The sequence below is a fragment of the Cervus elaphus genome, chromosome 5 (genome assembly GCF_910594005.1).
Source record: "Cervus elaphus chromosome 5, mCerEla1.1, whole genome shotgun sequence".
NCBI classification, from domain to species: domain Eukaryota; kingdom Metazoa; phylum Chordata; class Mammalia; order Artiodactyla; family Cervidae; genus Cervus; species Cervus elaphus.
The window spans coordinates 126,994,328-127,022,068 of NC_057819.1; the positions used below are offsets into that span (position 1 = coordinate 126,994,328).

The 27,741-nt window shown below is 50.9% G+C and overlaps 2 protein-coding genes across 3 annotated transcripts in view; one reads left to right on the forward strand and one right to left on the reverse strand.

Annotated features, from left to right (window-relative positions):
- Positions 1-731: 731 nt before the first annotated feature.
- LOC122693488 (serotonin N-acetyltransferase) lies at positions 732-2,708 on the reverse strand. Its single transcript, XM_043900976.1, has 4 exons — positions 2,575-2,708; positions 1,986-2,222; positions 1,538-1,692; positions 732-1,197 (listed from the first exon to the last, which is right to left on the reverse strand). Exons 2-4 carry the CDS (start codon positions 2,146-2,148, stop codon positions 892-894), a joined length of 624 nt encoding a protein of 207 aa, XP_043756911.1. The 5' UTR covers positions 2,149-2,222; positions 2,575-2,708; the 3' UTR covers positions 732-891.
- A 9,502-nt stretch (positions 2,709-12,210) lies between these two features.
- UBE2O (ubiquitin conjugating enzyme E2 O) overlaps positions 12,211-27,741 on the forward strand; it is a 49,438-nt gene continuing 33,907 nt past the window's right edge. The window contains exon 1 of one of the 2 annotated variants that reach the window (XM_043905437.1): positions 12,211-12,690. In XM_043905437.1, coding sequence (XP_043761372.1) covers positions 12,280-12,690 — 411 coding nt within the window. In that variant the 5' untranslated portion in view covers positions 12,211-12,279. The remainder of the gene's footprint in view (positions 12,691-27,741) is intronic. The other variant, XM_043905438.1, reaches the window with a different exon arrangement.

Genomic DNA, 27,741 nt, shown 5'->3' on the forward strand with positions numbered 1-27,741 from the left:
GAGGGTGCGGCACACTGCACCCCCATGATTGTCCCAGGAAGCATGCCCAGCAGACATTCTTGGGGCGGCACGTGCTCTCTGCCCCGCTTCACTGCCTACCCCAGCGTCCGTCCCCACGGAAACAAACAAGATATTCCTGATCAACAGCAGAGCCTTAACTTTACTCCCTCTTTACAGGGAGCTAATCCAACTCCCCCGTATAGCTATTCCCTAATGATCTCATGTGACTTTTGCCAATAGAAGTACGGGCTGCAAGGAGGCGATTTGTCTTCCTGCTATGGAGAGCAGGAGGGCCCCCTGACTCCCCCCTGGCCAAACTATATGTGTCTGTCCTTTCAGTACGCGCTCACCCCCGTTTCAGGTCTGTCTCACCCATTGTGCTGGACGCGGCACCTTCCCTCAATCCTTCACCCCCCACCTGATGGGATGGAAGTTACTGTGGGCAGAGGACCCGGGGCACCTGGGGTGTGGGGGAGCTGAGAGGTGGCCCCTGCCCTTCCCTGCTCCTGGCTGCCCCCACTCCAGGGATGAGGACCAGAAGGGATAGCCCTGGGTCTGGGGGGATAGGGGCTCCTTTGGTGAGGACGCAGAAGCAAGGCTGCAGGGTGCCTCCCACTGTCCCCAGTTCACGAACCCAGCACGTGTGGGCGCAGTTTGGATGCAGGGGGTCTGCAGGGCCTGGCATGGACAGAGAAGAACACGGAAGTACTGTGCCCCAGGAGGGCGAGCAGCCGCCCCGCCTTCTCTTTATTTCACCCATTCCCCCTGCTCCACCATCCGCTGGGAATCACCATCTCCCTTCAGACCAAGCGAAGCAGGGGGACGGCAGGGCAGAGAAGGGGACCGACCGGGGATTGGGTAGGAGCCCCTGACCATGGGCTCCCCGGGGGGTCAGCGGTCACTGTTCCGGCGCAGGGCGGCGTGGCCCCGCAGGGAGCAGTGCATCTCCGTGAAGGTCAGCGAGCCCACGACGATGGCACATGGGCCCGCGGGATGGAAGCCGAACTTCTGGTAGAAGGGCACCAGCGCGTCCTCGCACATGAGCACGGCCCTGCGCACGGCCGGCTGGCCGCCCACGTGGTGCAGGTAGCGCCAGAGCAGGACGGAGCCCTTGCCCTGCCGCCGGAAGGTGCGGTGCACGGCCAGCACGTGCAGGTGGGCGGTGCGCCCCCCGGGCCTGTGCAGCGTCAGTGACTCCTGGGGCGAGAGACGGACACGAGTCAGGGTCACCTCTGTGCACCCCAACACCGCCCGCGCTGGGCCAGGAGCAGCCGCCCCCGAGAGTCTCCAATCAGGCCCCCTTCTACCCAGATTAGGAGCTATGACCCCAGCCCCTTTGTGGCCCCTTTCATGAGGGTCTTGAGGCCCTGAAGGACTGGGCTGTCTTGCCAGGAGAGGACCCACCGTGAGCTCCTGTGTTGGATCTGGAGGAAGACATCCCAGCCTCCCGCTCCTCCCCCACCTTCTGCCTCCATGGGAAGTGGTGGCCTCTTTTCCTGAGGCCTTCCCGGGACAGGGCAGGTCACCCCATCCTCACCTGAGTAAGTCTCTCCTCATCCCACAGGGAGCCGATGATGAAGGCCACGAGGCGGCCCTCCACGAACCAGCCCAGGGACAGCTCGGGACACAGGGTCAGGAAGTGCCGGACCTCACCCAGATTCAGGGGGCAGTTGCCGGAGACAGAGACGAAAGCTGCATCAGGAAGCACGAGTGGGTGACCCCCCCGTCCACTGAGCATCTTCTCAGATGCTGGGTGGGCTCCCCGGGTCCCCAAGCCTCCCCTGGGAAGCATAGGATTCAGGGCTGCTCTTCCTCCCACTCGCCTGAAGCACACATGTGCTCCTGCACACGCACAGAAACACACCATCAGATACTCTGGGGGCCCGTCCGCCAAGGACAGGGGACTCCAGGGTCTTCTCCCCAAGGGCAACGGCGGCAGAGTTCAGCAGAGTCCCAGACCCTGGGGGGCCGGGGGTGCTGCTCACCCTCTCGCTCAATCTCAAACACGCCGGCAGCGTCCTCTGGGGTGAGGCAGCGAAACTCGTTGGCGGGGAGTGTGTGGCGCCGCTGGCGGCCTGGGGACCCTGGGATGCCAGACGTCAGGTACAGAGCCGAGGGCTTCAGGCAATGGACGCTCAGCATGGACATCCTGGATGCGGCTGCCACCCAGGGGGTCCCCAGCTTCAGAAGTGGCCCCTGTGACGAGGAGGGTCCCTCCACACCTGTTGGAGAGGGGTGATGGTCAGGGGGCTGGTCCTCATCTCCCAAGGGGCCATCCAGGGCGATGACGCATCTTGCCTGTCTTGTAGGGGACCTGAAGGGGGGAGTCTGGGCGCTAGGGCATCAATTCCTCCTGCCCTGTGCCTGCTCACAGGCTGCCTGGGCCCCTTTCTCACTCCCTGACCCCCTGTTGATACGCAGTTCTTAGGGGCGGCCGTCCCTCCCTTACAACGCCCAGGAGCTGCATGTTGCCCTGCCTGCCCTCTGCCTCCTTCTCTGCCCCCATCTCCAAGCCCCAGGCATGGGACTCCTGCTCTCAAATTCTGGGAGCCCAGGGTCCAGGGTTCCACTTACCAGGACTCCTGTGTTGCAGAAGCTGTAATGTTCCCCCCTCAGAGCCACCACTCCGGGGGCTGTCCACAGCCTCAGAACCAGAAAAATCCAGACACTTGTGATGTTGATCTCAGAGATTTCTAATCCCCTGCCTGCCCCACCCCCACGTTGCAGGCAGATGCAGCCAGCAGGGCTCTGCCCCCCCATCCCACCGAGCCGAGCCCTGTCCCTGCGGGCTGAGGCTGAAACCTCAGATGGCACGTGGATGTGGAGGATTACAGTGGCTGGCTGAGGCCCCAGGGTGTGGGGGGATGAGCACGGGGCTAAGCCTCGTGGGTCCAGTCTAATCCGTGTCCTGGCGCCAGCTGACTGGCACAGGCATTCACGCTCTGTCCCCTGGGCAAGCCGGTTTCTGAGGGTCCTCCCAGCTCTGGCAGCCCGAGCGTGCCATCATTTAGAGGACTTGCTCAGTGGTTAATCAGAACTGCAGAACCAGAGGCAAGAGGACAAGGCTGGGTATGGGATGCAAAGTCAACATCATCAGATGTCTCCGTGTGGGGACACTGGCTCGGGGGCTGCGTCCCAGGCCCCTGATGATGGGGTTCTAGTCTCTATGGCACGGACTCCCTCCAGCACCAGCCCCCTTGAGAGGGTCCTGCAATCACGGCTCCCCCGTCTCTGACTCAGCTCACCTCTCGCTTCTTCTCCCTAATTGCTCCCCTTTAGGGGTCCCATTGTCACCTATTCCACCAGGTCTCCTTTGGGGCCTCCCAGCCTACAAGACAGGGCTACACGCGTCTGGTACCAGCTGTGGCTGCCCTCCAGGTCTCTCCCACAGGCTCTGTGGTCCCAGGCAGATCCTTGGCAGTGGTGGGCTCCTGCTCCAGAACATTCTATGACGGTGGAACCAGGATGTCAAGGGCACGTGGAGAACCCCAGAGGGCCATGGGACCTGACTGCCCACCTGCCCAGCAGAGCCTCCCTCTGAGCCAGCTGAGCCCCCACCCCACTAATGCTCTGTAGCAGTGAGATGACCAGAACAGACAGCTGTCCACACGACGGAGTGGACATCGGAGTCTCAGTATAGGAAAGACATTCTGAGGGGCTGTGTGTCCCCAAAGGGATGCTGGGACTGAGCTGGGGGATGTTCTCTCTGGGTGGAGTTGGGGGAGGGGCGCAGGATGAGCCATTAACAGGAAGAAAGGTGAGGAGACAGCAGACCCCAGATCAGGACACATCCCAGAACCCAAGTACTGGACAATCAGCAGCATCTCCTGCAGCCAAGCATGAAGACAGGAGCTCAGATTCTGCTAACAAGGACACCCCCAATGACCTTGACGAGTCCTTCCAGGAGAGAGGGGTGGAGGAGGGTGGGGACAGAGGCAGAGGCAGCCGCGGGGCAGAGGGCACTGGCGAAAGATATAATGACCCGCCGGCACGGCCAGGGCCTGAAGCCTCCCCTCACCCAGTCCCCCCCCACCCCCAGCAGAGAGCCTACCGCAGCTCAGCTGCACCTGGAGGGCCTGGCTCAGGGTGGGCCGCACCTGCTCCCCGCCACCGCCACCGTGTGACTGCTGCCCGGTTCCCACTGCAGGACCCCGGGGAATCACCCGGGGGCGACCAAAAGGTGGGACCCATGACAAACTCCAGTGATGCCTCTGAGACACCAGTGTTCCCACCAGAGCAACTGAAAGGCCCAGACAGGCAAGGAAGACAGCGCTCAGTTCAGGCACTGGTGAAACTTTAAGAGTTGCATTTCTTGGTGGTTTTGAGGGTGGCACCCTTCTCTCATTCTTCCCCTGCACTTAAGATCTGCCCTGCACGGCGGGCACGGAGCACATTTTGCCTAATCACATTTACCTTGCCAGCCTTCCCAGGTGGCGCCGTGGTAAAGAATCCGCCTGCCGATGTAGGAGAGGCGGGTTCGATCCCTGGGTCAGGAAGATCCCCTGGAGGAGGAAATGGCTACCCATGGCAATCTTCTTGCCTGGAGAATCCCATGAACAGAGAAGCCTGGCGGGCTACAGCCCATGGGGTTGTAAAGGGTCGGGCACGACTGAGTGACTAAGCAAAAATTGACGTTTCCCACCTTAATCTGTCACTAGCAGGTTCTCCAGGGGATGGAGACCGAGATGGAGAATTGCGTGCAGGAGGTTCACTGGGCAAGCTCCCAGCAGCTTATAAACCCCTGGAAAACAGAGATTGCCCTGAATGTGTGGCAGCGAGAGATACATAGACTAGGATTCTATCAGCTAGGTGTTGATTCTTCTGCTGGTGAGGATGACACTTAGCTCGACTTCCTGTGGATTTCTTTTGAAGCCTCCTTTGGATAGATAGGCTGAATGTGGGCCTGTCCTTCTTTAGGGTTTTCAGTATCTGCCATGGCACACAGTTTCCTCAGGAACCTTCCAGACCTTTCTGGAATGGAGGTGTCAAAAGCAGAGAGAGATCGCCACCTCCTGGAGAAAGAAGGGACCTACAGCTCCCCAAGGATCTGGAGCCCAGCTGGCCAACAGAAAGAGCCTGGGAGCCCGGGCCCCATAGGTGATTTTCAGTTTTCTAGTAAACACATGAGAAGATGCCAAAAGGAACAGGTTAACTCGATTTTAGTAAGATATTGTAGTTAACCCAGTAGATAGAAAGTATGGTCGACAGTAACCAATATAAAATTATTACACATATTTCATATTCTGTTTTTTTCCTTTTTATACTGTTTGTATCTTGATGCAATAAAATATCCTGAATTATAAAAAAAGAGTACAAAGTTGTGGTACGGTGTGGTATGGTGTGGTACGGTGCCAATTATATGTGAATCTATATTTGAGGACCCTTTTGTTTTAAAAAAAATTTATTGTTTCTATATTATATGATTATATATTATAGAACAAATACAAAATACAGATGAAGGATGACAAAAAGGTCGTGTGTATTTTACATTTACAGCACATGTCAGTTCAGACCAGCCAATTTTTAAATGATGCCTAAGTAACTTTATTTATTTATAAAATATTTATTTATTTGGCTTCTCCAAGTTTTAGCTGCAGCATGGAGACTCTTAGTTGTGGCATGTGGGATCTAGTTCCCTGGACCAGGGATTAAGCCCAGGTCACCTGAATTGGGGGCACCAAGTCTTAGACACTGGACCACCAGGGAAGCCCAAGATCAGCCCCATTTCAAGTGCTCAAGAGCCACATGTGCTTAGGGGCTACTGCAGAGGGCAGCCCAGATCTAGAGACTAAAGTTTAATGAGACAGCAAAATCTTGGGGAAGGGGCAGCACATATGTATGTGTGTACATGTGGGTATACACGTGCATATGTATGTGTGTGTGTGTAGGGTGAGTGTGCCTGAGTGGGGTGTATGTCTAGGAAAAATGGAGAACTGGGGACTTGAGCAAAGACAGAGGTGTCCAGTGACCTGCTGGCATATTCGGGGCCTTTGAGAGAGGTTGGCTTGTTTTGTTATCATTCAACATAGATAATTTTTTTTAATTGAAGTATAGTTGATTTACAATGTTATGCTCATTTCCACTGCACAGCAAACTGATTCAGTTATACATAGATATACATTCTTTTTCATATTCTTTTCCATTATGGTTTATTATAGGGTATTGAATATAGTTCCCTAGGCTATACAATAGGACTGTTTTTTATCCATTCTATATGTAGGAGTTTGCACCTGCTGACCCCAAACTCCCAATCCATCCTCCTGCCCCTCAGCAACCACAAGCCTGTTCATTCTCTATGTCTGTGAGTTTGTTTCGTAACAAAACTCCTTTGAGCACCTACTACAAATCAGATCTGTGCTAGATGCTGGAATACAAAGGTACAAAGAAGACACAGTCCCACAGGAGAGACAGGCATGCAAACAAATGGTCCTAATAGAGTGAAATAAATGCAATCAGGCAAGTATAACTAGGTAAGTGGAGGAATAAGTGGGCACAAGGGGGCCCTTAGAAGACGTCATAAGATGAAAAGGAGTTCTTTACGCAAAACCATGGGCTGAAGTAGAGGAATAAAAAATGACAAGCAAAAGCACAGAGGCACCGGAAAGGCAGGATAGTGGTGTGAGCAGCTGAGGCTGCAGCATAGAGGGTGTGTACTGGGTGCAGAGGTGGAAGTCATGATGGGAGGCAGCTGGGAGGAATTAATGAAGGAATTCATGAAGGGCCCCGAGTACCACGCCCTGATGGACCATGGAAAGCCACTCGAAGACACTAAGCTGAGAAGTCAGATGGTAGGGTTTACATGTCAGTCGGTGGTGAGGGGGGAGATGAACTAATAGCAGCAGCTAACGTTGATCAGGCTCCTACAGAGTCCAGGCACGGGCAAAGCATCTCCAATTCTTCATGTCAGTTAAATTCTAACAGCCTTATCTAGTAGGTATTGCTATCATTCCCAAATGAAACCAAAGCTCAGAGAAGTAAAATGAGTTGTCCAAGGTCGCATAGTGAGTCAGCAGCAACACAAGCTTCAAACCCAAGTTCATTTAACTCCAGAACCTCAGCCTTAACCACTGCACCATACCATCACCCCAGCCCCATCCGACCCATCCTGTGAAGCAGCCAGGGGCTATTTGCGTGTGAAAAGGGAGGGCAGAGGGACAGTGTTCTGGGCTTAGCTGACTTAGGGAGCTCCATATCAATGGTTGACCCTCAGGTGGCCAACTTGGTACCCAGGTAAGTGTCCCTGCCATTAACCTGGATGAAGACTCCGGGAGAAGGAAGGGGTTTTAGGGAGAAGATGCCACTTTGCACCCATGGCTGGTCATCCAGGAAGCGCCCATGCTTTGGTGGTGGGGCTTTGGTGGTGAAGAGCATGGCACGGTTAAGCCACAGCAGCCCTGTTCCTGTTCTGCAAGCTGGCAGATCTTCTGTCCTCAGGCCCTGAATCCTCAGGAAGGAGGGACGCAGGATGAGCCTGCCAATCCTGGGCTCTCACTCACAGCTCACCCTTTCCACTGTCGCCCCCAGCACAAAGGGTTTCACCCAGTGGACTGCAACCCATCCTCATGGTCAGGAGTGAGAATGACGAAAGACCAGCTGCTCCGGGTCTTCATTCTGATTGTACTGCAGGGTGACCTTGGGCATGTTCCGCAGTTAGTTCACCCAGGGTATCAAAGCAAGAAGGCTTGAGGCTCCAGGAACAAGAAGAGCCTTTAAAGATTTATTTTTAAGATGGTACTGATGAACCTCTGGAGGAGGAAATGGCAACCCGCTCCAGTATTCCTGCTGGGAGAATTTCATGGACGGAGGAGCCTGACAGGCTATAGTCCATAGGGTCACAGAATCGGACACGACTGAGTGACTAACACATACACACACCCCAATCTGCAGGGCAGCAATGGAGACGCAGACATAGAGAACAGACTTGTGGATACAGCAGGGGAAGGAGAGGATGGGGACGAATGGAGAAAGTAACAGGAAACATAAACACTACCAAATGTAAAACAGACAGCCAGTGGGAATTTGCTGTGACACAGGGAACTCAAACCAGGGCTCTGTGACAACGTAGAGCGGTGGGATGGGGCGGGAGATAGGAAGGAGACCCAGGAGGGAAGGGACATATGAATACTTATGGCTGATGCATGTTGATGTATGGCAGAAACCAACACAATATTGCAAATCAATTATCCTTCAATTAAAAATAAATTTAAAAAAACCTTTTTTGACTGCACGGGGTCTTTGTTGCAGCACGTAGGCTTAGTTGCCCTGCAGGGTGTCAGATCTTACTTCCCCAAATAGGGATCAAACCCACATCCCTTGTACTGGAAAGCAAATACTTAACCACTGGGCCACCAGAGAAGTGTGAAGAGCCTAAGATTCTACAGCAAGCCACTGGTGGACCTCAAAGGCATTTCTCCAACCAGCCACTGATGGTGTGGGAGGGGTCCCCAGGGCCACACCCTTCCTGCCCCGCCTTTCCCAACCAAAGACCCCAGTGCTGCAGGCAGCCTAGAGCTCCCAAACACTCACTGCAAGGTGGGAGGGCCCTCTCTGGGCCCATCTGGATTTCCTCCTACGAGGAGGTTTGGAGAGGTCAGGCAGGGTAGGGCTCCGGCAGGGGGCAGCGTGGGGCTCACGCTCACTTGAAGGTTTCTGGAGAGGCGGCCATGGCCGGTTAAGACAGGGAAAGACACAGCCTGCTTCACAGGGATTTGTTCACTGGGCTGCCAGGCCCATTGCCTCCTGCACCCAGCCAGCCCCTTAGCAAGGGGAGTGGCCAGGCTGGCTAAGTTTCCAGCAGCACATTCGTAAATTAGCAAAATTCTCCTGAGAATTATCTCTATTCTCCATGAAGGGCTAAGTATTGGGGTTACGAGAGAATGGGGATTCTCTGCTGGGGAATACAGGTCTGTTTTATTTTATGTTTTTCCCCATTCAACAATAATGAAAATAAAAATCAGGCAGTCACTTCCATCCAGGATCATCCCCACTGCTGCTGCTGCTAAGTCACTTCAGTCATGTCCGACTCTGTGCAACCCCATAGACGGCAGCCCACCGGGCTCCCCCGTCCCTGGGATTCTCCAGGCAAGAACACTTGAGTGGGTTGCCATTTCCTTCTCCAATGCATGAAAGTGAAAAGTGAAAGCAAAGTCGCTCAGTTGTGTCTGACTCTTAGTGACCCCATGGACTGCGGCCTACCAGACTCCTCCATCCATGGGATTTTCCAGGCCAGAGTACTAGAGTAGGGTGTCATTGCCTTCTCCCCCTACTAGCCAGCCTGGAAGTGCAAGAGACTATGGCTGGGGGCTTGGGGTTTGGGAAGGAGTCAAGTCTCACACCTTGTTCGGAGCATCTCAGGGCTGAGTGAGGTCACTGAAGGTCACTAGGAGGTGGGGAGGGATGTACTGAGCTTCTCTTTGGAAAAGGGCTCAGATGCAGCTCAAACTGCGGGCGATAGATAGGGCTTTGAGATAGCACAGGCAGGCGGGGGCCAGAGAGGGCTGCTCTCCCCACCCCAGCTTCAACTCCTCAGGCATATGGAGGAGAGGATGGGAAACTGGCCCGATGGAAGTTTGGAACCTCACACCTTTGATATACCCACCAAGATGGTACCATTAATGAGTGCCAGTGCTTACTAGGCACCAGGTTACACATATAAGTGCAAGGATCCACCAGCTTGAAACAGGTTGAGCAAGGGAGGGATCAGCATTTGAAATCAAGGGCTCTTGCCTACAACCTAGCATGTTCCTGGTAGTGGTGGGGGAGAGGGGACAGCACAGTCTGGGGTGGTGCTTCACAAAGTGGGGCTGATACTTCCTCCCTCACAGGTTAAATCTATGTAAAGATGGGTAATCTATGTAAAACACTTATCATAGTACCTGGCATTAAGTTACAGCTCAATACATGGTAGCTATTATTAGCCATTATTATAAGAAGCTGCAGAATAAACATGGCACGTCTTCCTGGAGTGCTAATTTTACTCAACGATTAGGGAGGAAAGGACATTCTTATTATATTAAAACAAACACTGGCATAAGCTGGAGTAGAGTGCAAAACTCACTTAGATTTTTGACATCAAACAAAGATCTGCCCTGCCCCTTCTAAGGTCTTGCTCACCCCCCATCCCTTGATGGATACAGAGACCCTGAAGGAATTCCCTGGCAGTTAGGACTCTGAGCTTTCACTGCTGAGAGCCAATGTTCAATCCCTGGCTGAGGAACTAACATTCCACAAGCCTGGTGACCTGGCCAAAAAAAAGACAAGACCCTTAACTTGAGTCAGGAAACCTGGGTTCCAACCTGACTCTACCAGTTACTACCTTATTATCTTAAGGCACTGAATTCCTTGGGCCCTGTTTCTCACTGGTAAAACAGAGTTAATTACACCTGTATCCAGAATTGTGATAACAAATAAGATCATATGAATGTGTCTGCCACAGTGCGGGTCAATAATAGGTTATCAACAAATGTTAGGTGATCAGGGGCCAAGGAGACAGAGCTAAAGGGACATGGTAGATGGAACAGAAGCTACTATGTCACTGCTACTAAGCCTCCCAAGTCTTTATGGGGAAAGGAGTAGGGAACTGTGTCCTTAACAGCAATAATTCCAGATGGATATTCTGCACTGTGGTCTGGGATAGGAAGGCCATGATATGGGAATTAAGCTTTGTCTCTCCATCATATCCTCATTTCCCCTTAAGTCTTTTTTCCCTATACCTTAGTATGTGAGTTTTCCAAGATATACATCCAGAGACATCCATCCCACGCCCAGTATTATATCCATACTCTGTAAGTACTTAACTCAGGGCATCTCAAGTACTCAGGTTGCCACTGCACTTCTTGTGTGCTCTTTTTTTTTTTAATAAAAAAAAAATGTTTTTCCTTTCATGAATGCTCATAACTTTCCCATGAGTGTAGTTCTATATCCTCGGTAGCCTATAAACTACCCAATGCCTTTTTTGAAGAACCTAATACTGAAATACTGACTCATCTTGCTAATTTACCACTGATGGTCTTGCAGAAAATTGTGAAAAAAAATGATTTTAACTGAGAAAGGTGAGGGCCATATCTTTAGTATTATCTTGAGTATTGAGAATAATACAGATAATAATCTGTCCTCTGAGAATGTATCTAAATCTTTTGGAAGTTACTTAGGAGAGACACATCAGTATAATTACTTTTTTTATAATTACTTTTAATATTTTAAAATGGCAATCTGGAGCAGATTGTAAGTCTAAGAATTCTGCCAGTCTAGAATGCTAGTCTAGGCAGGGGGTTTGAAATATTATAATAATGTAATACTTAAAAAATTCCTTTATTGGGGAACTACACGCCAGGCACTGTTCTATTTCACTTAATCCTCTCAACTGCCAGATGACAGAGGTACTGCTATTACCTCCCCAATTTTACAGATGAGAAAATTAAGGTGAAAAGAAGTTTATCAGCTTGCCAACTTTATAAGGTTAGTAAGTGTCTATGCCCAAAATTGGAATCGATGGCTTACACTCTTAATTACCCCTCTCCTTCTTGCCACGCATAAGCCTCAAGGAGCTTTGAAGTCATCTAAATGAGTTTAAAGCCAAATCACAGAGGCCACTAACACTTGCTTTTGTTTCCGATCTTTCTCTGGGACTCCTTCACCGATTCCTTGACCAGTCCCTAAGGGGTCATGACCTTCCAGGCTTTGCAAGGAATTCCCTAATGCAGTACTCTAGATACACTCTATATTTACCCTTGATTACAAGCTGCCTTGGAGTTGCTTTTAAGCTATTTAATGTGTGTATGTTTCGTCTTCCCAACTAGATTGTAAACACCTAGAGGACAGAGGCTGTATCTTGTTCTTTCTGTATCCCTCCCAGTGCCTAGAACTAGACTGGAGACGTCCAGGGAGCTCGTTAAGTGTTGCGGACGGTCTCCGGACCATCCTCCGTCCCACCTCGAACCCTCCCCTCTTCCTCGGTGAGCACTCCACTTCCCGCTCCTGGGTCCCCACCCCTGCCTCCTCTCTCCGTCCTTTTACTCCTTCGGGCCCCGCCCCGCCCTCGTGCAGGCCATCCTTTCTCACCCCGCCCCTCGCCTGCGGCAGAATCTCCAGCGTCCCCTAGCGACCAGGCAGTAGCCCCTAGCAACCGCATCACTGTTCCCTGACGACGGCGGCACGCAGGCCACGTCAGCGCGCCGTGGCCTCGCCCCCCGGCGCCGGCAGGCCCCGCCTCCCCGTGCCTTTTTCGCCGCCGCTGCCGCCGCCGCCGCTGCCGCCGCCCGAGACTCGCGCAGCGCAGTTATGGCGGATCCCGCAGCGTCCGCGCCCGCAGCCCCGGCTCCCGCCCAGGTCCCGGACGCGCCCCCGAGCCCGGACGCAACCCCCGCCCCGGCCCCGGCGCCGGCACCCGCCGCGGACTCGGGCTCCGGGCCATCCTCGGACTCCGGCCCCGAAGCCGGCTCGCAGCGGCTGCTCTTCTCCCACGACCTGGTGTCGGGCCGTTACCGCGGCTCGGTGCACTTCGGGCTGGTGCGCCTCATCCACGGCGAGGACTCGGACTCGGAGGGCGAGGAGGAGGGCCGTGGGAGCTCGGGCTGCTCGGAGGCGGGGGGCGCGGGCCACGAGGAGGGCCGGGCCAGCCCGCTGCGCCGCGGCTACGTGCGCGTCCAGTGGTACCCGGAGGGCGTCAAGCAGCACGTGAAGGAGACCAAGGTGCGGCGGGCCGGCGGGCGGGGGCCGGGCCGGGGGGCCGGCGGGGGACCGAGTCGGCCGCTCGAGCCCTGGGCCGGGAGGGGAGGCGTTCAGGGCGCTGCCGGGTAGTGGTGCCACACTGCAGTGGGGCCGAGGTGGGAGGACAAGCCTCCGCGGCGGGGACGCTCCGGTGCAAAGTCATTGCACCAGCCCTGGGCCACCGGGCCCCGGGCTTCCCCCACGCGAAAGACTGGCAAGCCCGTGCCAGGCTGCTGCGGTGTCGGCCTCAAGATCCTGTTTGTGAACCCAGTCCGGTGGGGGAACTCTTGGGGCAGGCACGCTCTCGGCTTTACACCAGTGCGGCGTTCTGCTGACCCCCGAGCAGCTACCTACTGCATTGTGCATCCAGAAAGGAAGGCCGTGCCGGTCCGTGCAGGGAGGGGTTGTGGGCATTCCAAAACAAAAGATAGAGGTGAAAATCTCGGCCGACATGAAACCCCAGGAAGTTCACTGGATTGCAGAATGCGTTATTATGGGTGAAGAAAACCAGCCCCTTTGTGTTTTAGCTTGTTACCTGGTTTTAACTGCTGCGGGGAACTTTGAGTAAAATCATTAACAATCGGAGTCCTGATATTAATAGCACTGGGGGTGCAGGGAGGGATGTGGCAGCTGCTGATTGGAATTGATGACTCTCTTAAGTACAGTTGGACTTCTTGGGGAAAAAAAATACTATAGAACCCTGGATGGAGGGGAGCCACCCATTTGGGAACCTGAAAGATTTGTCTTACCTGAGGCCATTAAGCACATAGCAGACTCCCCCGTTCATCATCATAAAACTTAAACCCTGAACCAGGGTTGGTTTGGTGACTTTTCACGTCTTGTTTTCCCCGAGTGTGAACTCCTATCAGTAATTCACAGACATACACGCCTCTTGTATCTTTTACCCCTTTTTCATCTCCTCCTCCTTCTCTCCTGCAGGAAAACATTTCTTGGCAAGAATCAGGCCTGGACTGTTTTAGCTGCCCGGGATGTTGAGTGGTCTGATTTCAGGGGAGGGCACTTTAGAAGTTAATCTGGGTTTCTGACCCAGTGGGAGACGAAGGCGACCTGCACAAGGGGTCTGTGATGATCCGTCTGACTGGGAAGAAGTCCCCACTCTCCAGAAGAGCCTGTGATCCATTTCTTGATGGTAGAAGTCACCGCTGATACCAGCAGGGTCTTTTTCCCGGCCAGTACATGCGCATCCACGGGCACAGAAATCCGTGCACAGGACCCCTGCTTCCCCTCAGAAAAATACAGATCAGGAGGTAGCTTCTCTGAGTCAGAGAGAAAATGATAAGTTCACGCAAAAGTATGTGGAATAGATGACCTTTTGCCTCAGGATGCTGGTTAAAAATTACTACCAGTATTGTGAATTCAAGATTTTTTGCTCTATACGCTGTGTTTGTGTGTTATCACACTAGCGAAGGTTGTCACACTGGTGACGGGTTGCCAGCATCTTTCCGTTGGTTCTTAATGTTTTCCCTGACCATTTCCTCTAGAGGTTTGTGACTTCTGGGATGGAGCTTATTGGACTCTGTCAGAGCCTCCTGCCCTGGGACTCAGGGAGGCAGGCCCGGCTCACTGCTGGGAGCTGCCATGTTTATCAGTTGTTGTTCCTGTTCATCTTGACTTCGGTGGTTAACTTTGTTTACAGTTAGGCTCAGTCTGTCTCCTCCCATAATGTGTAATTATATGAAGTTTGACTTAAAATAATCTATTTTGGAATTAAATAGAAAATAAGTTTAAGGTCCCAGGTTGGATATATTTTGAAGCTGCCCTCTTGTGACTTGCTTTGAATTTGGTGAAGTCCATCGTGGCTCCAGTGGTGATGTTTTCTTTGCCATTGTAGTTTCTGCCGCTTCTGAGCTTGGCAAAAGCTCAGGGACATAGGAATTCTAGGATGGGGTGACACGGCGTAGCCCTTTCATGGATGGCAGGACCTAGTGCTTCTATCAGGATTTGAGAATAGGTTTATTGGCGGGGAGGAGGGGAGTTTATACCTGGTAGGTAGCGCTCTATTCGGAGAAGGCAATGGCACCCCACTCCAGTACTCTTGCCTGGAAAATCCCGTGGACGGAGGAGCCTGGTGGGCTCCAGTCCATGGGGTCGCTAAGACTCAGACATGACTGAGCGACTTCACTTTCACTTTTCACTTTCATGCATTGGAGAAGAAAATGGCAATCCACTCCAGTGTTCTTGCCTGGAGGATCCCAGGGACGGGGGAGCCTGGTGGGCTGCTGTCTCTGGGGTCGCACAGAGTTGGACACGACTGAAGCGACTTAGCAGCAGCAGCAGCTCTCTGTTACCGTGAAGCACAGGCACAGATGACCCTGGTCAGCGGACTGTCTCACTCGTTCTGTTCCTGAGGTGTTGCTCCTGAGCACCCACTGGGGTGGTGGGGTGGGGCCTGGGACCGTGTGACATTATGCTTTAGGAAGAGTTTCCCTCTCACTTCCCACTCCTTATATACCCATCGAAGTGACTGTGCTGTAAAGACCATTAGACCGAGACTGAGCTTTTAGGTTCTGATTCCTACTCCATCACTAATCTGGTTATGAGACTTGAGAACCCAGTTATTGATCGGATACAGCAGTGACCGTCTTGGGAAGCTTTTCTTTTTAAAGCTGTCACCTATTGCCATTTTAGTGTCCTTTTAATGTGAATTGTTTGGTAGGCTGTGGAGCGTTGTAGTTTTCATGTTGATATGGCAGACAATGAGTACTCTTAGTTTCTTAATTTAAGTTTTTAACGAGCAAATTGAGAAAGAGATGAAGAGGCTGGTCAACAAGTCCTATCCCCTCCTGGCCACTACCATGAAAGTTATCAACAGAAAAATAAGTCGTTCTTCCTGGAAACTGCAGGATTTATGGTCTGACTCCTGAGGCTTCAAGCAGCCAAAGTTAAAAGCTTCTTTAGGACTTAAAAGAGGCATGCAATCTGTGCTCCTTCCTTTCCTTGAGCTCCTGACCCCTTGAGTGTGATAGCTGATTTATCCACTTGAGACTCGTCCCATTTGGCCGTGGATCTCCTGTGTGGACACTTCGCCCTTCCCATCCGTGGTCATCCTTTGAGTAGATTTTTGGGATGAAGCCGAGTGCTGACAGCCTCTTGCCCTTCTTGAGCATTGGCTGAACGTGGTGGGTCATTCTGGTCTCCACCTGTCATGGTTGGACAGAGCAGCCCCTGTGAGGAAGCGTGCCAGCTGCTGTTGTCTGAGCAGGTTTAGGGCCTTCCTATTTCCACTCCTTTGCTTTCCCGTCTCTTTTGCGTTGTCTGTTGCTCTTAGTTGCCACGGTTTTCACGGTCTGTCTGTTCATGATCACCCTCCTTTTGTGAGGTGGTGTGTGTTTGTGTGTATGGCATTCCTGGTGACAGGTCCCTCTGGAATTGGCTTTTGGGTTTATTTTTGGCTCCTACTCAGGCCAGTATTTCCATGGGGAAAGCTATTTAGGTGTAGCATCATAGCATGTGAGATTTGCTTGCCTCGCTGGTCCAGTGCTGGACCCATTAAAAGCAATTGTTCTTAGTGATGTAATAGGAAGAAGTTATGTAAGGTTAACCAAGGTGCAGGACTGAGTGCATCTAATTGCATTTTATTCAGGTAGGATCACAGCGCTGTGGCATCTCACCACTGTTCTGTGATTTTAATCTTTGTCCCTTGGCTTCTGGTTTCTTACTCCTAGGCCTCAGTGTCTTCCTGGTTTTTCTGTCTGGCCCACCGCCTAACTCAAGGGCACTTTCACCAGATGAGGGACATGTTTTTGCGTCCTGTGATTGGAAGTAAAAACTCTTGGGTGCTCTTGCTGGCTGTCACCTACTCTGAATGACCTTGGCCTCATCACTGCCTCCTTTTCTCTGTCTGCAATAAAATACGAGGTCTGTCTTTCTAGCCACTGAACTGAGCCTGCACAAGTGGAATAACCAGAAGCTTGGCTGGGTGGTGCCCGGAGCAGCCTCTTGGCTGTTGGCAGACACTGTCCTGATGTCCATCAGACAGGGCCAGCCCCGCCCCTTCAGGAGATCACGTCCATGTGTCACAGGGCGATGCTTCTCCACAGAGAAGCCAGAGGTGCAGTTTTTTCCAGTGTTGTAGGAACTCCTGTTTGATGATGTTGCAGCTTATGACCTGGTGGATTACACCTTTGACTTCTTCTTTAAGCCTCTTCTATAAATACTCATGATCTTCACTTTTCTGTCACTTCATAAGAAAACAGTAATGGACATTGAAAGTAACACCTGGCAAAGTCTACCAGCCTCCAGCAGGGGGATGGAATGAATGTGTATGTGTAGGTATATATATCTTCCAGAATCTAGGGGCAGATGTTGAAATACCCAAAAGACAGGAAATGAGATTATGAATTACAAGGATGGCAGAGTATTGCTTTTGTATGTAAAGATTACATAATGCCTGTTCTTATTGTGTTACTATGTGCTGGGCATTCGATAAGTGCTTTATGCGTATTGCTCCCTTATGTGTACAACACCCCTGGGAATTAGGTACTATTATTATTGTTTTAGAGGAGGAAGCCGAGGAACAGAATAGTTGTGTAACTTATCCAGTCACACTGATAATAGTGGAGGAACCCAAATCCAAGTGGAGGTAAATATAGTTTGCCGTCACCTGAAGTTTCATAGGTCATTACTAGAATCGAGTACTCCCATCAAACATGATTCACTAGCCCTGTGGTTGGCATTAATCATCCAGTCTTTTCACACTTGGATGTCCTGGTGGAGTGGGAGGGAACCACAGGCGAGGAGAAAGGGCAGGGTGTTGGGATGGGGGGAAGGTGGGCCAGTGACCACAAGGGAGGCCATCTTGGCCAAGAGCAGAAGTGTGGGGGAAACACCCTGTTTGCGCTACAGGCTGCTTCCCGCCTACATTTGTCATTCATTCCCTAGCCCCTTGGTCGTTATCCAAACAACTGTCAGAAGACACTTTATTTCTAGAGAACCTTCGAATACCCCTAGATGTTGAGTGAAAGAAACCTATGCAAGTCTGATTCCCTGCCTGCAGGTAACTGGCCTTCTTGTGTTGTGTTAGACAAGGACGGTGTCAGGAAATCCAGCTTGACCTCCTGCCCCGACTTGCTGCCATCATCACCTTCCCGCTGGGAGTGCTGCTGAGTCACCAGTCAGGTTCAGGTGGACTCTTTCAGTCTCTCCTCCTGGATCCAGCCCCTTCCCCTGTCAGGCTGACTCTGCTCCCTACCTGTTTTTGCTTTAGGACACTAAAGGTCTTCTGGTGCTTTCCCCATCCCCGGAGTTGAATTTACGGGAGTTGAATTTACGGTGATTTCGGTGATGAGCGGGTTCTCTTTTAAAAGAGCCTTAACCTTTGGAAGACTTAATCTGTGCTCCTGTTCCTATTGAAAGAAGCTTTCGGAGTTTGCTGCCCAGATTGGAGTGGGAAGATGCTCAAGGGGCGGGGAATGGCCAGCAGGACGTTTCCAGAGTGCTTTTCACTTTACACGATGCTGTCACTCACTGCTGTCACTCACGTCGACTAGCAGTTTGGTGTTTTTAACCGTAGCGCCTCCCTGAGGCTCCAGGGGCCCGGGGGCTGGATGCCAAGCCCTGAGAAGAACGAGGTTTTCATGCTCCTGAGCCCACAGTGGCAACTCTGACTGAGCTGGAACACACGTTCAGAACTGCTTCTCTCCCTGACATTTCTGCCAGCCTCAGGGGGCTCTATTAGGAGCCACCTGACACGCGTGGTTACCAACAGCGAAGAGCAAAACGCTTACTGAAATTTTTTGTAGTTCAGAATAGAACTGAATCATGTTAGTGGATGACCCTCTGAATGTATCTACTCCAAGGTTATTTGCCCGTGTTTTGCTCTTCAGCTACACCCTGCGGTTGAGGGTTTCATGTCCTTCGACCCAGGCTGACTGCATTGAATGGATCTCTTGGTCCGTTGGGTCCGCAGGTCCACTGTGTTCTTCTGAAGCAGGATTGTGAAAAGGTTTTATGATTTAAACATTGAGGCAAATGATAAGCTGTTCAGAGGGGTTCAGCTCAGCAGTAAGTCCTGGGATTCGTGTCCTTTGGGGGTTAAATCTAGTTGACTGGTTGAGGGGTTTTTGGTGTGTTTGCATATTTTGAAAGACTGAAACATCTTATTTTCTGCAGCAAGATGAAAGGAACTAGACACCAGATCACTTATGGTTTAAATTGATAGCATAGCTATATCTGGTAAAAATTCATTCTGACTGTGACAATCTGAGCAATTAAAAAAATTTAAGATACTGAGTAGTGCTTTAAAAAAAAAAACAAAAAAACAAACCGCAGTCAATCCTATTCAACAATAAAATGAAAACCCCCAGCTCCTGAAGAGATTTCCTGCAGTCTGAAGAGCGTTCTTCATTTGCATCCTGCAAGTGAGAGCTGGTCCTTCACACTCAGCAGCTCTGATGAGATTCTTCCTCCTAGCTTTAATTTTAATCCTTTTTTGTGGGAGATGCTGCTGTGATGAGGGCTGGCGGAGCTGCCTTGACAGGCATGTCCATGGGACTATACTTACTGGCCCCCTAAGTGCAGGTGGGAAGGAAGACAGACACACACATCTGTGTCTCTTGTGTGGCTTCCGGGAGCGTCAGGACCTGACATACTCCGGGCTGAAAGCAGCTCTGACTGTTTAATTACTTGAGGGAGTTTGAGGGCCCTGAAGGCTGATGATGTCATCTTCAGGACAAGGGAGAAAAAGCATCTCACCCTCCCCCAGCATGCTTTGGGGGCACCCAGCACCCCCGGGTGAGAAGGGGTGTCTGCCTCCATTTCCCCATGACCGGAGCACCCCAAAGCCTTTCTCCTTCTGGCCTCCCACTGAAGGGTGTGAACAGCTCTTCCAAAGGTCACAAAGGCCTAGGGAATCCCTGGTCACTGCACTTACAACTTTATCTCAGTGCCTGCCCTGCTGACCCGCCAGCCTTGTCAATATGGTCCATCAATCACCCTCTTAATGGAAACTCTGTTCCATTGAGTTCCACTCTCCTGGCTTAGTGAATTTTTCTCTCTTTTACCTTCTTTCCTCTTAGGACATTTTGGAGAGTCCCCTCTCCTCTGGGCTTTTCTTCAGCGCTCACCGGCCTGCTGTGCTTAGTCGTCTGGGACTCTGGGACACTGGGGCCTGTAGCCCGCCAGGCTCCTCTGTCCATGGGGGTTCTCCAGACAAGAATACTGGAGTGGGTTGCCATGCCCTCCTCTAGTGGATCTCCCCGAACCAGGGATCGAACCCAGGTCTCCCACACTGCAGGCGGATTCATCTTCACCGTCTGAGCCACCAGGGAAGGGCTGCTGGTACCTGCATGTTGGTCCTTACCCGCGCATTCCCAGCTGCTTCCTTGATGGCTCCATCCTGTCATCTAGAGCCTCCGACTTTGCAAGTGTTAACTGCCCTCTCCACCCGCAAGTCTGGAATTTTAAACATTTCTTTCCCCAACTTTTCATTATGAGACGGTTTTAAACACACAGAGGAGTTGAATGACTCGGCCAGTGATTACTAATTACCACCACCGTGAGTCAGCAGTTAACCTCATGCCAAGTTTGCTTTATCTGTGTCTGTAAGAGTATGTAAATACGATTCCTCCAGAGCCCCTGGTGAGTCAGGAGCAGACTCCACGACGCTCACCTCCAGGTACTCAAGTGTACATCTTCTAAACATCAGAACATTTGGGATCATCTAAAATTCTCCTTTTGGGGGCTGCCATTCTGACCCTTTTCCCTGTTATAAATAATGCTGCTGGGAAAATGAATGTACCGATATCTCTTTGAGATCCCATTTTTCAGTTCTTTTGGGTATATACCCAGAAGTGGGATTGCTGGATCATATGGTAATTCTATTTTTACTTTTTTGAGGAGCTGCCAAACTGTTTTTCCATTGCAGCGATACCATTTTACATTCCCACCAACAGGGCACAAGGGTTCCAATTTCTCCACACCCTACACTTGTGATTTGTATTTTTTTTTTGATAGTAGCCATCGTGCTGAGTGTGAGGTGATACCTCATTGTAGTTATGATTTGCATTTCTCTAACGATAAGATTAGCGGTGTTGGGCATCTTTTCATGTGCTAATTGATCACTTGTGTGTCTTCTTTGAAGAAACATTTATTCAGGTCATCTGCCCATCTTCGACTTGAATTGTTTTCTGTTGTTGCTGAATTTTAGGGGTTCCCTGGTAGCTCAGTCAGTGAAGAATCTGCCTGCAATTTCGGAGACCAGGGTTCAATTCCTGGGTCAGGAAGATCCCCTGGAGAGGGAAATGGCAACCCACTCCAGTATTCTTGCCTGGAGAATTCCATGGACAGAGGAGCCTGGCAGGCTACAGTCCACGGAGTCGCAAAGAGTCGGACACGACTTAGCGACTAAACCACCACTCTATATTCTGGACATTAATCCTTCATCAGATACTTGATTGCAGGTATTTTCTCTCTTCGTGGGCGTTGCATTTTACTCTCTCGGCAGTCTTTTGATGCATAAAACTTGTTTTACTTTCTCTGAAGTCCGACTCGCCTGTTCTGTTTGCTTTTGTTGCCGGTGCCTTTGGCGCCAGGCCCCCATTCTCGTCTGCCGCCGGATCTTTGCTGGGAATGCCCCTTGCCTGCCCTGCATGTCCCCTGGCCTGCACTGGTTCGTGCCCTGACTGCCCCAGCCCGGACGCGCCTCCTGGCCGCCGGACGACTTTCCAGCCCAGCGTGTAGGCTGACCTCTCCACCCGCAGCCTCCAGCCCTGCCTTCGCTGTCTTCAGGGCTCCTCACCTCCTCGCACACAGCCTTCTGGCCCCTCAGTTGGACCCCGGTCACCTGCGCTGTTGCCTGCGTCTCACACCCTGTGGCACTCAGACGACGCACTCAGTTTCTCTCCCCGGGTGGGGTGCTTCTTGAGAAACAGGGCTTTCTGTGAAAGCTTACATTCCGAATGACTCACACGTTGGAGTAACTCCTTCAATTAAAAATGGATCTAACCACCCTGTTTACCTGTGGGGCTGGGGGGAGCAGGGAGAGCATGGTACATGATCCCCAGTCATACCTGCGAAAGCCGCCGGCGTGGGATCAGCTGGCTCCTGTTAACGCAGGTTCTCCTGACACAGTCAGACCGGGGTGGGCGGGCCCGACGACCTGCAGGTGGAGTGTCCTCCCTGTGACGCAGAGTCTGCTGGTTGGAACTAACTACCCTTTGAGTTGGGCTGATGAGGCAACTTAGCAGCAGCAGGAGCATAGGTGCTTAAAAGCCTGTTGTAGTAGATTCAGTTTTTTAATCTACCCCGCACCCCAAGTTTTAAGTGTATATATATCTGATTTAGGATTCTTGTGTTCCCTCTGCTTAGTCTTCTAGTAACAGTGTTAATGCCAGAGATTGGCAAAAGATGGGCCACAGGACGGAAGGGACATTGAGTTGCCCTCGATAAGCAAGCAGTGCTTTCAGGTCCTAGTAGCAGAAAAACCTATCTTCTTCCCCTCTACCCTTTTGCCTGGGCTTCCCTGGTAGCTCAGACAGTAAAGAATCCCCCAGCTACTGCAGGAGACCTGGGTTTGATCCCTGCATTCGGAAGATCCCCTGGAGAAGGGAATGGCAACCCACTGCGGTATTCTTGCCTGGAGAATCACATGGACAGAAGAGCCTGGCGGGCTGCAGTCCCTGGGTCTCAAAGAGTCAGATCTGACTGAGTGACTAAGTGCACACAACTCCCTCTGGCCTACTGACCAGTGTTAATACTCGGCTGTCGCTAAGACGTGTCATTGGATTTAATTTCTTTTAAGGGTGAAAATATATGACAGTTGTTGTGAGTAGAATGCAACCAGTCTAAGAGGAAAAGGGCTGAAATTGCTGTCTTGTGTCCGGCCCGTATCCATGGATTGCCGGCTGTGTGCCAGGCAGTGTCATGACGTGAGCTTTGAATGTGTCATCTTTCTCTTTCCCTAAAGTGGCAGAGACCTGGGTTTCCCAAGTGCTCAAGCAGGTGATGCCTCTCCCGTAATGGCACCAGGGAGTGAGGGTGAGGACTTTCAGTCTTGGTTGTCCTGTGTCTTGGGTGCCTGGAAGTGTCCACATGCAGAGAGATACCTGCCGTGGAAATGCGTATTCAGTCTGTCCCCATCTTCTTTTATTCTTAACATTGTCCTATTTCATGTCTACATTTAAAAAATAAACTCTCCTGAGGTTTATAGGAAAGTTGCAAGGATCATGGTATATACCCTTCTAGCTTCCCCTAAGGTTGACATCTTATGTAATTGGTACATTTGTCAAAAGCAAGAAGTTAGTCCTGGTTCCACACCATTAACTGAAGTGCACACTTCTGTTTGGATTAGTTTTCCACTCCTGTCCTCCTTTTGTTCTAGGATCCAAACCTACAACTCTACATTGCACTTAGCATAATTGCCTTTTGAATGTTGGGAAAACTGTTGTAATTGCTCTTGCTCTTTATCTAATCCACACTTCATCCTTTGCCCTAAGAGTCATTGTACTGAAGAATTTTGCTCAACAGCTTTTGATGCCGGAGAGAAGGGGTCAAGCTCTCTAGAAAGAGACAGTTGGAAGCCACACGTAACCGTGGAGGGCGCCAGAGGAGAGCAGAGGGCGGCGGCGGGTGGACAGGTAAAGGCAAGGGCGTGGGAGTGTGGCATCCAGGTCAGGCATGCGGAGAAGGTGCAGGCTCAGAGGCCTCTGGTCAGTCTCTCTGATCATCACTGAAGAAAAATCGGTGGGGTTGTTCTCTTATTTGTCTTAGATGGATAGTTTTGTTTTGTTTTTTCCTGATTGCTCAAGTTATTTTGAGTTACTTATACATACTTAGTACACAGTTGCAAGAACATACAAAAAATTGGTTTAAAAATAATCACCTATAATTCCACCACTGAAGTATAACTGCTGCTTATCATTGCAGTGGATGGTTATTCTAGTCTTCTATGAGCGTATCAATATTTGTTTACAAAAGTACACACTGTGTTAATCCCGGCCCCACACCATTTAGCAAACTTAAAATGGACCATGTAAATGGACCATTTGCATGTGTCCAGGGGAATTCAAGTCTGCAGTACTTGTGTATTTCCACAGAACAGTGGAAGCTTTAAACCCAGAGAATCGTCTTCTCTTTGCTGGTCAATGTTCTGGAACACACCATTCCCAAGACAGGCAGTGTCTGCATGGAAACCCGGTCACATTTGTTGCTGGGCAGGTGACCCCACCTGCTCTGATGTACACTGATTCTCTTGGGCTCGAACCTAAAGACTTACTCTCAGGTTGTATTTTATGAAGTGAATTTTTTAAATTTATTTATTTATTTAATTTTTCGCTGACCCGGGTCTGTTGGCTTTTCTCCAGTTGCGGCGAGGGGCTCCTCTCGCGGCTGGGTGGGGCTTCTCGATGCAGAGCGCTGGGCTCTGGGTGCATGGACTCGGTACCTGGGGCGCACAGGTTTTGCTGCCTCACGGCACGTGGGATCTTCTGCACCAGAGACCGAACCCGTGTCCCCAGCATTGGCAGGTGGATTCTGCTCCACTGAGCCACCAAGACAGTCCCTAGATTGTATTTTAGAAACACCGCCAGTGACAAACTTTTGCCACTTTTACCTTGCTTCAGCCTTGGGGTCCCAGTTCCGAACCTTCTGTGGAATCCACGCTGGTGTGCTGTGGGCACCTCACAGGGGCTTGTTCAGCCCTTCAGGGTCCTCTCCACTGTTGATCAGCTCATCCCATAAACTACTCTTGAGATGCTATTCCCCATGCTTTTTCTGCATTCTCTTTATTAGAATTGTTGCCCATACCTTGGGGCCTTCATATTCTCCCAAGTTGGGTGTTCAGAGGCAGATATGTTTCTTTTTGGTAACATTTTCATTTCACAAAAAGTTTTTGATAGAGTGATTCTTAGTGTCCATAATTCCATCCAGTGGATGAACCTGTTTCTCTGATCAGCCTCTTCAGCTAAATTGTTGCCATGTTTTCAGTTTTAAATGCTGGGACTAACATCTTGTACTTTTTCTCTATCTTTGTCTACCTCTATAAGTTTCTTAGGTTAAATTCCTAAACGAAATTACTGGTCCAGGGGTAGGAATACCTTTTTAAGACTTGATTCATTTTACTACACTGTCCTCCCCCCAAGTGGTCTCCACTTACACTTCCATCTTAGAATGCCTGTTTCCCAGCATGATGCTGAAGCCTTTTGTGACTTAGGCAGGAGTACCCAGCTAGTTGGCAGCATCTCGAGGACTAGAGCTCAAGTCAGCTGACTGTGCCCCGGTTGCCAAGAAATAAGCCCTTCTTGTGCCAGGAGTTGGCCCTGAGCTCTGCGGGCCGGGCAGGCCGGTCTGTCGTGCCTTCAGCTCACGGCGAGCATTTTCCCCAGGCAGAGGGCTGGACGAGGGGGCAGTGAGTAAGGCGGGGGTGCAGGAAGCGCTCCCTGGGTCTTGGAGTCGGCATGGAGACCTGTGATGGCTCCGTGTCCACAGCTCGCTCCGTAGACAGAATCTTGGACGGTTTCTGGGGCTGGACGAGATCACCCTGAGCACCACTCAGCATAGCACTGGCTAGCAGCTGCCGCTACCGGGGAGTCGTTTAGCTCCGCTTCAGTTTCCTGGTCATGTTTGGGAGCCCACACAGTAAATATGATTGCAGGTCCGAGGGGGGATGTTGCTAATTAGCTTGTCTGCCCTTTAAATTGAAATCTTAATGCTCTTGTGTGTGTGTTTAAATAGATAATATATGCAGATGGAACAACATTCAAAAGGCTTAAAGAGGATGTCGTGAAATGTTTGTTTCCTTCCTAACATTTCTTCTCCCCAGAGACCATCACTGTGACCAGATATAGTCTGTTCTAAGCATATATATTTACCAAGACTAGGCATATATTAACAACCCACTTAAAATTTCTCTGTGATGGTTCTGCAGCAAGACGGAATTAATTCATTTTTTTTTCTTTTTTCAGTATTTATTTATTTGGCTACATGGGGTCTTAGTTGCGGCATGTGTGATCTAGTTCCCTGACCAGGGATTGAACCCAAGCCCCCTACATTGGGAACTTGGAGTCTTAGCCACTGGACCACCAGGGAGGTCCCTAATTAAATTTTTAAAACTATTTGCTACTTCTTCCTCCCCGCCCCCATGTTTTATTGAGATCTAATTGACATACAACTTTGTATAAGTTGAAGGTATACAGCATAACGGTTTGACTTAAATATATCATGACATGATAATCAGAATAAGTTTAGTGAATATCCATAGTCTCATAGATACAAAATAAAACAAAAAAATTGTTTTCCTTGTGGTGAAAACCCTTAGGATTCACTCTCAACTCATATGTAACGTGTAGCATGTTAATCACATTTGTCATGGTGTACATGACGTCTGTAGTACTTACCTTACAACTGCAAGTTTGTACCTTTGACCACCTTCCTCCAGCTCCGCCTCCTGATTGCGCCTGGTAACCACAGATCTCATCTCTTTTTCTGTGAGTTTGTTCTCCAAGTGTATTTGACCTCCAGTGCTGGTAGTTGCTGGTACACACATAGTGCTTCAGGATTTTTGTACATTTCAAAATGGTCTCCGCTGTTCTCTGCCTGTTCTGACATGCATGTATGTATATTTTCCTCCGCCCCGCCCTCTTTTTTTTTTTTAAACACGATGGCTTTCTGGACGGCTGTCCGCACTTGCCAGGTTGTGCTCCAGGCCAGCCTGGGTGGGCTTCGCCCTCTCTCTCTGTTAGCTTTGTGACATTGAGTGATGGACTTCGAGTGTCCCGTCCCTGGCCTGTCCTTCCCCACTTTCTCTCTGCACAGGCAGCGTGCCGTGTTGAGTTGGGTGCCACATAGGGAGAGACCACTGAGCTGTTGGGGGCAGCGGGACCAGTGTTTGTTTTCTCTTGGCACCTGCCCCCAAGCCCTCTGTCCAGGGTCTTCTCAGTAGCCAGAGGCGCCACCGATGTGGGTGGGGGCTATTGGCTGTACTTGAATGAAAAGACCTTTGGCGGAGCCTGGGATGGGCGGGGTGTGGAGCAGGGGAGGGGAATGACAGTTGTGGTTTGGTTTGGTTTTCTTTTCTTTTTCAAGTTTAAACGAAGAAGCATTCCCAGAAACTTCCTAGCGCCTTTTGTCTCCACTCTTGGCATGTTGCTCACAAGGCGTGAAGGTTCAGGCGGGACCACCCCAGAAGTCTTCCCGAAGCCGAGGCTAAAGAAACTCTCGAGAGGACCCTCCACAGCCCAGAGCAGGCCGAGCCACGGGCAGTGGGCTGTTTCCTGTCTCCAGGGCAGGCATGATCCTGGCACTCAGACTCTTCCCCGTGGCTCCAGTGAGACATTTCCCAGGTGGCACCCCTCACAGAAGCACTGGGGCTGTGTCCTTGGCAATAGTTCCCAAGGTCAGCATGTGTTTCCTCTATAGAGGGGCTTCCAATTTCCCTGCCTCCCATGGACACTCACACCTTAGGTTCCCCTCTTCTGTGCTGGTGACCCTGGGCCATGAGGGCGTGATCAGTGCAGGTGGGTCTTCGGCTGAGGTCTGGAGATTCCTGATATTGGCTGCATCCGGGTTTTAAGGCATTGAGGTCCATGGCAGCAAGGAAGGGACTGGAAGGGGTGATTAGATTTGGCTTGACGGCTTTATTTTGTAATCGAGGAACTAAGACCCGGAGGGGCTAAGTGATGGAAGCGACAATGGACACCAACACTAAACCTTAGGAGACAGAGGTCCACAGGAGGGCGTCCATCTAATCTCTGAGTAGAAACCAAGGGGGTCAGCGGTGCTGATTTTAGTTTTCTGGTGATTTTAGTTGTAGTGGAGACAGTTTCTGGTTTTTGACTTGGAAAATAAAATCTATAATACAGAGGATTTAGGGGATTTACACCATGACTCGAGACATATTCCAAGAAAATTTTCTACTCAAGAACATACAACCAGGCAGCTTAACCTGGGCTTGCTTGGGGAAAAAAAAAAAGCAGCCACCAGCTTTATTGAGATATAACTCATATGCCCAGGTGGCGCTAGTGGTAAAGAACCCGCCTGGCAATGCAGGAGACATGAGAGATGTGAGTTCGGATCCCT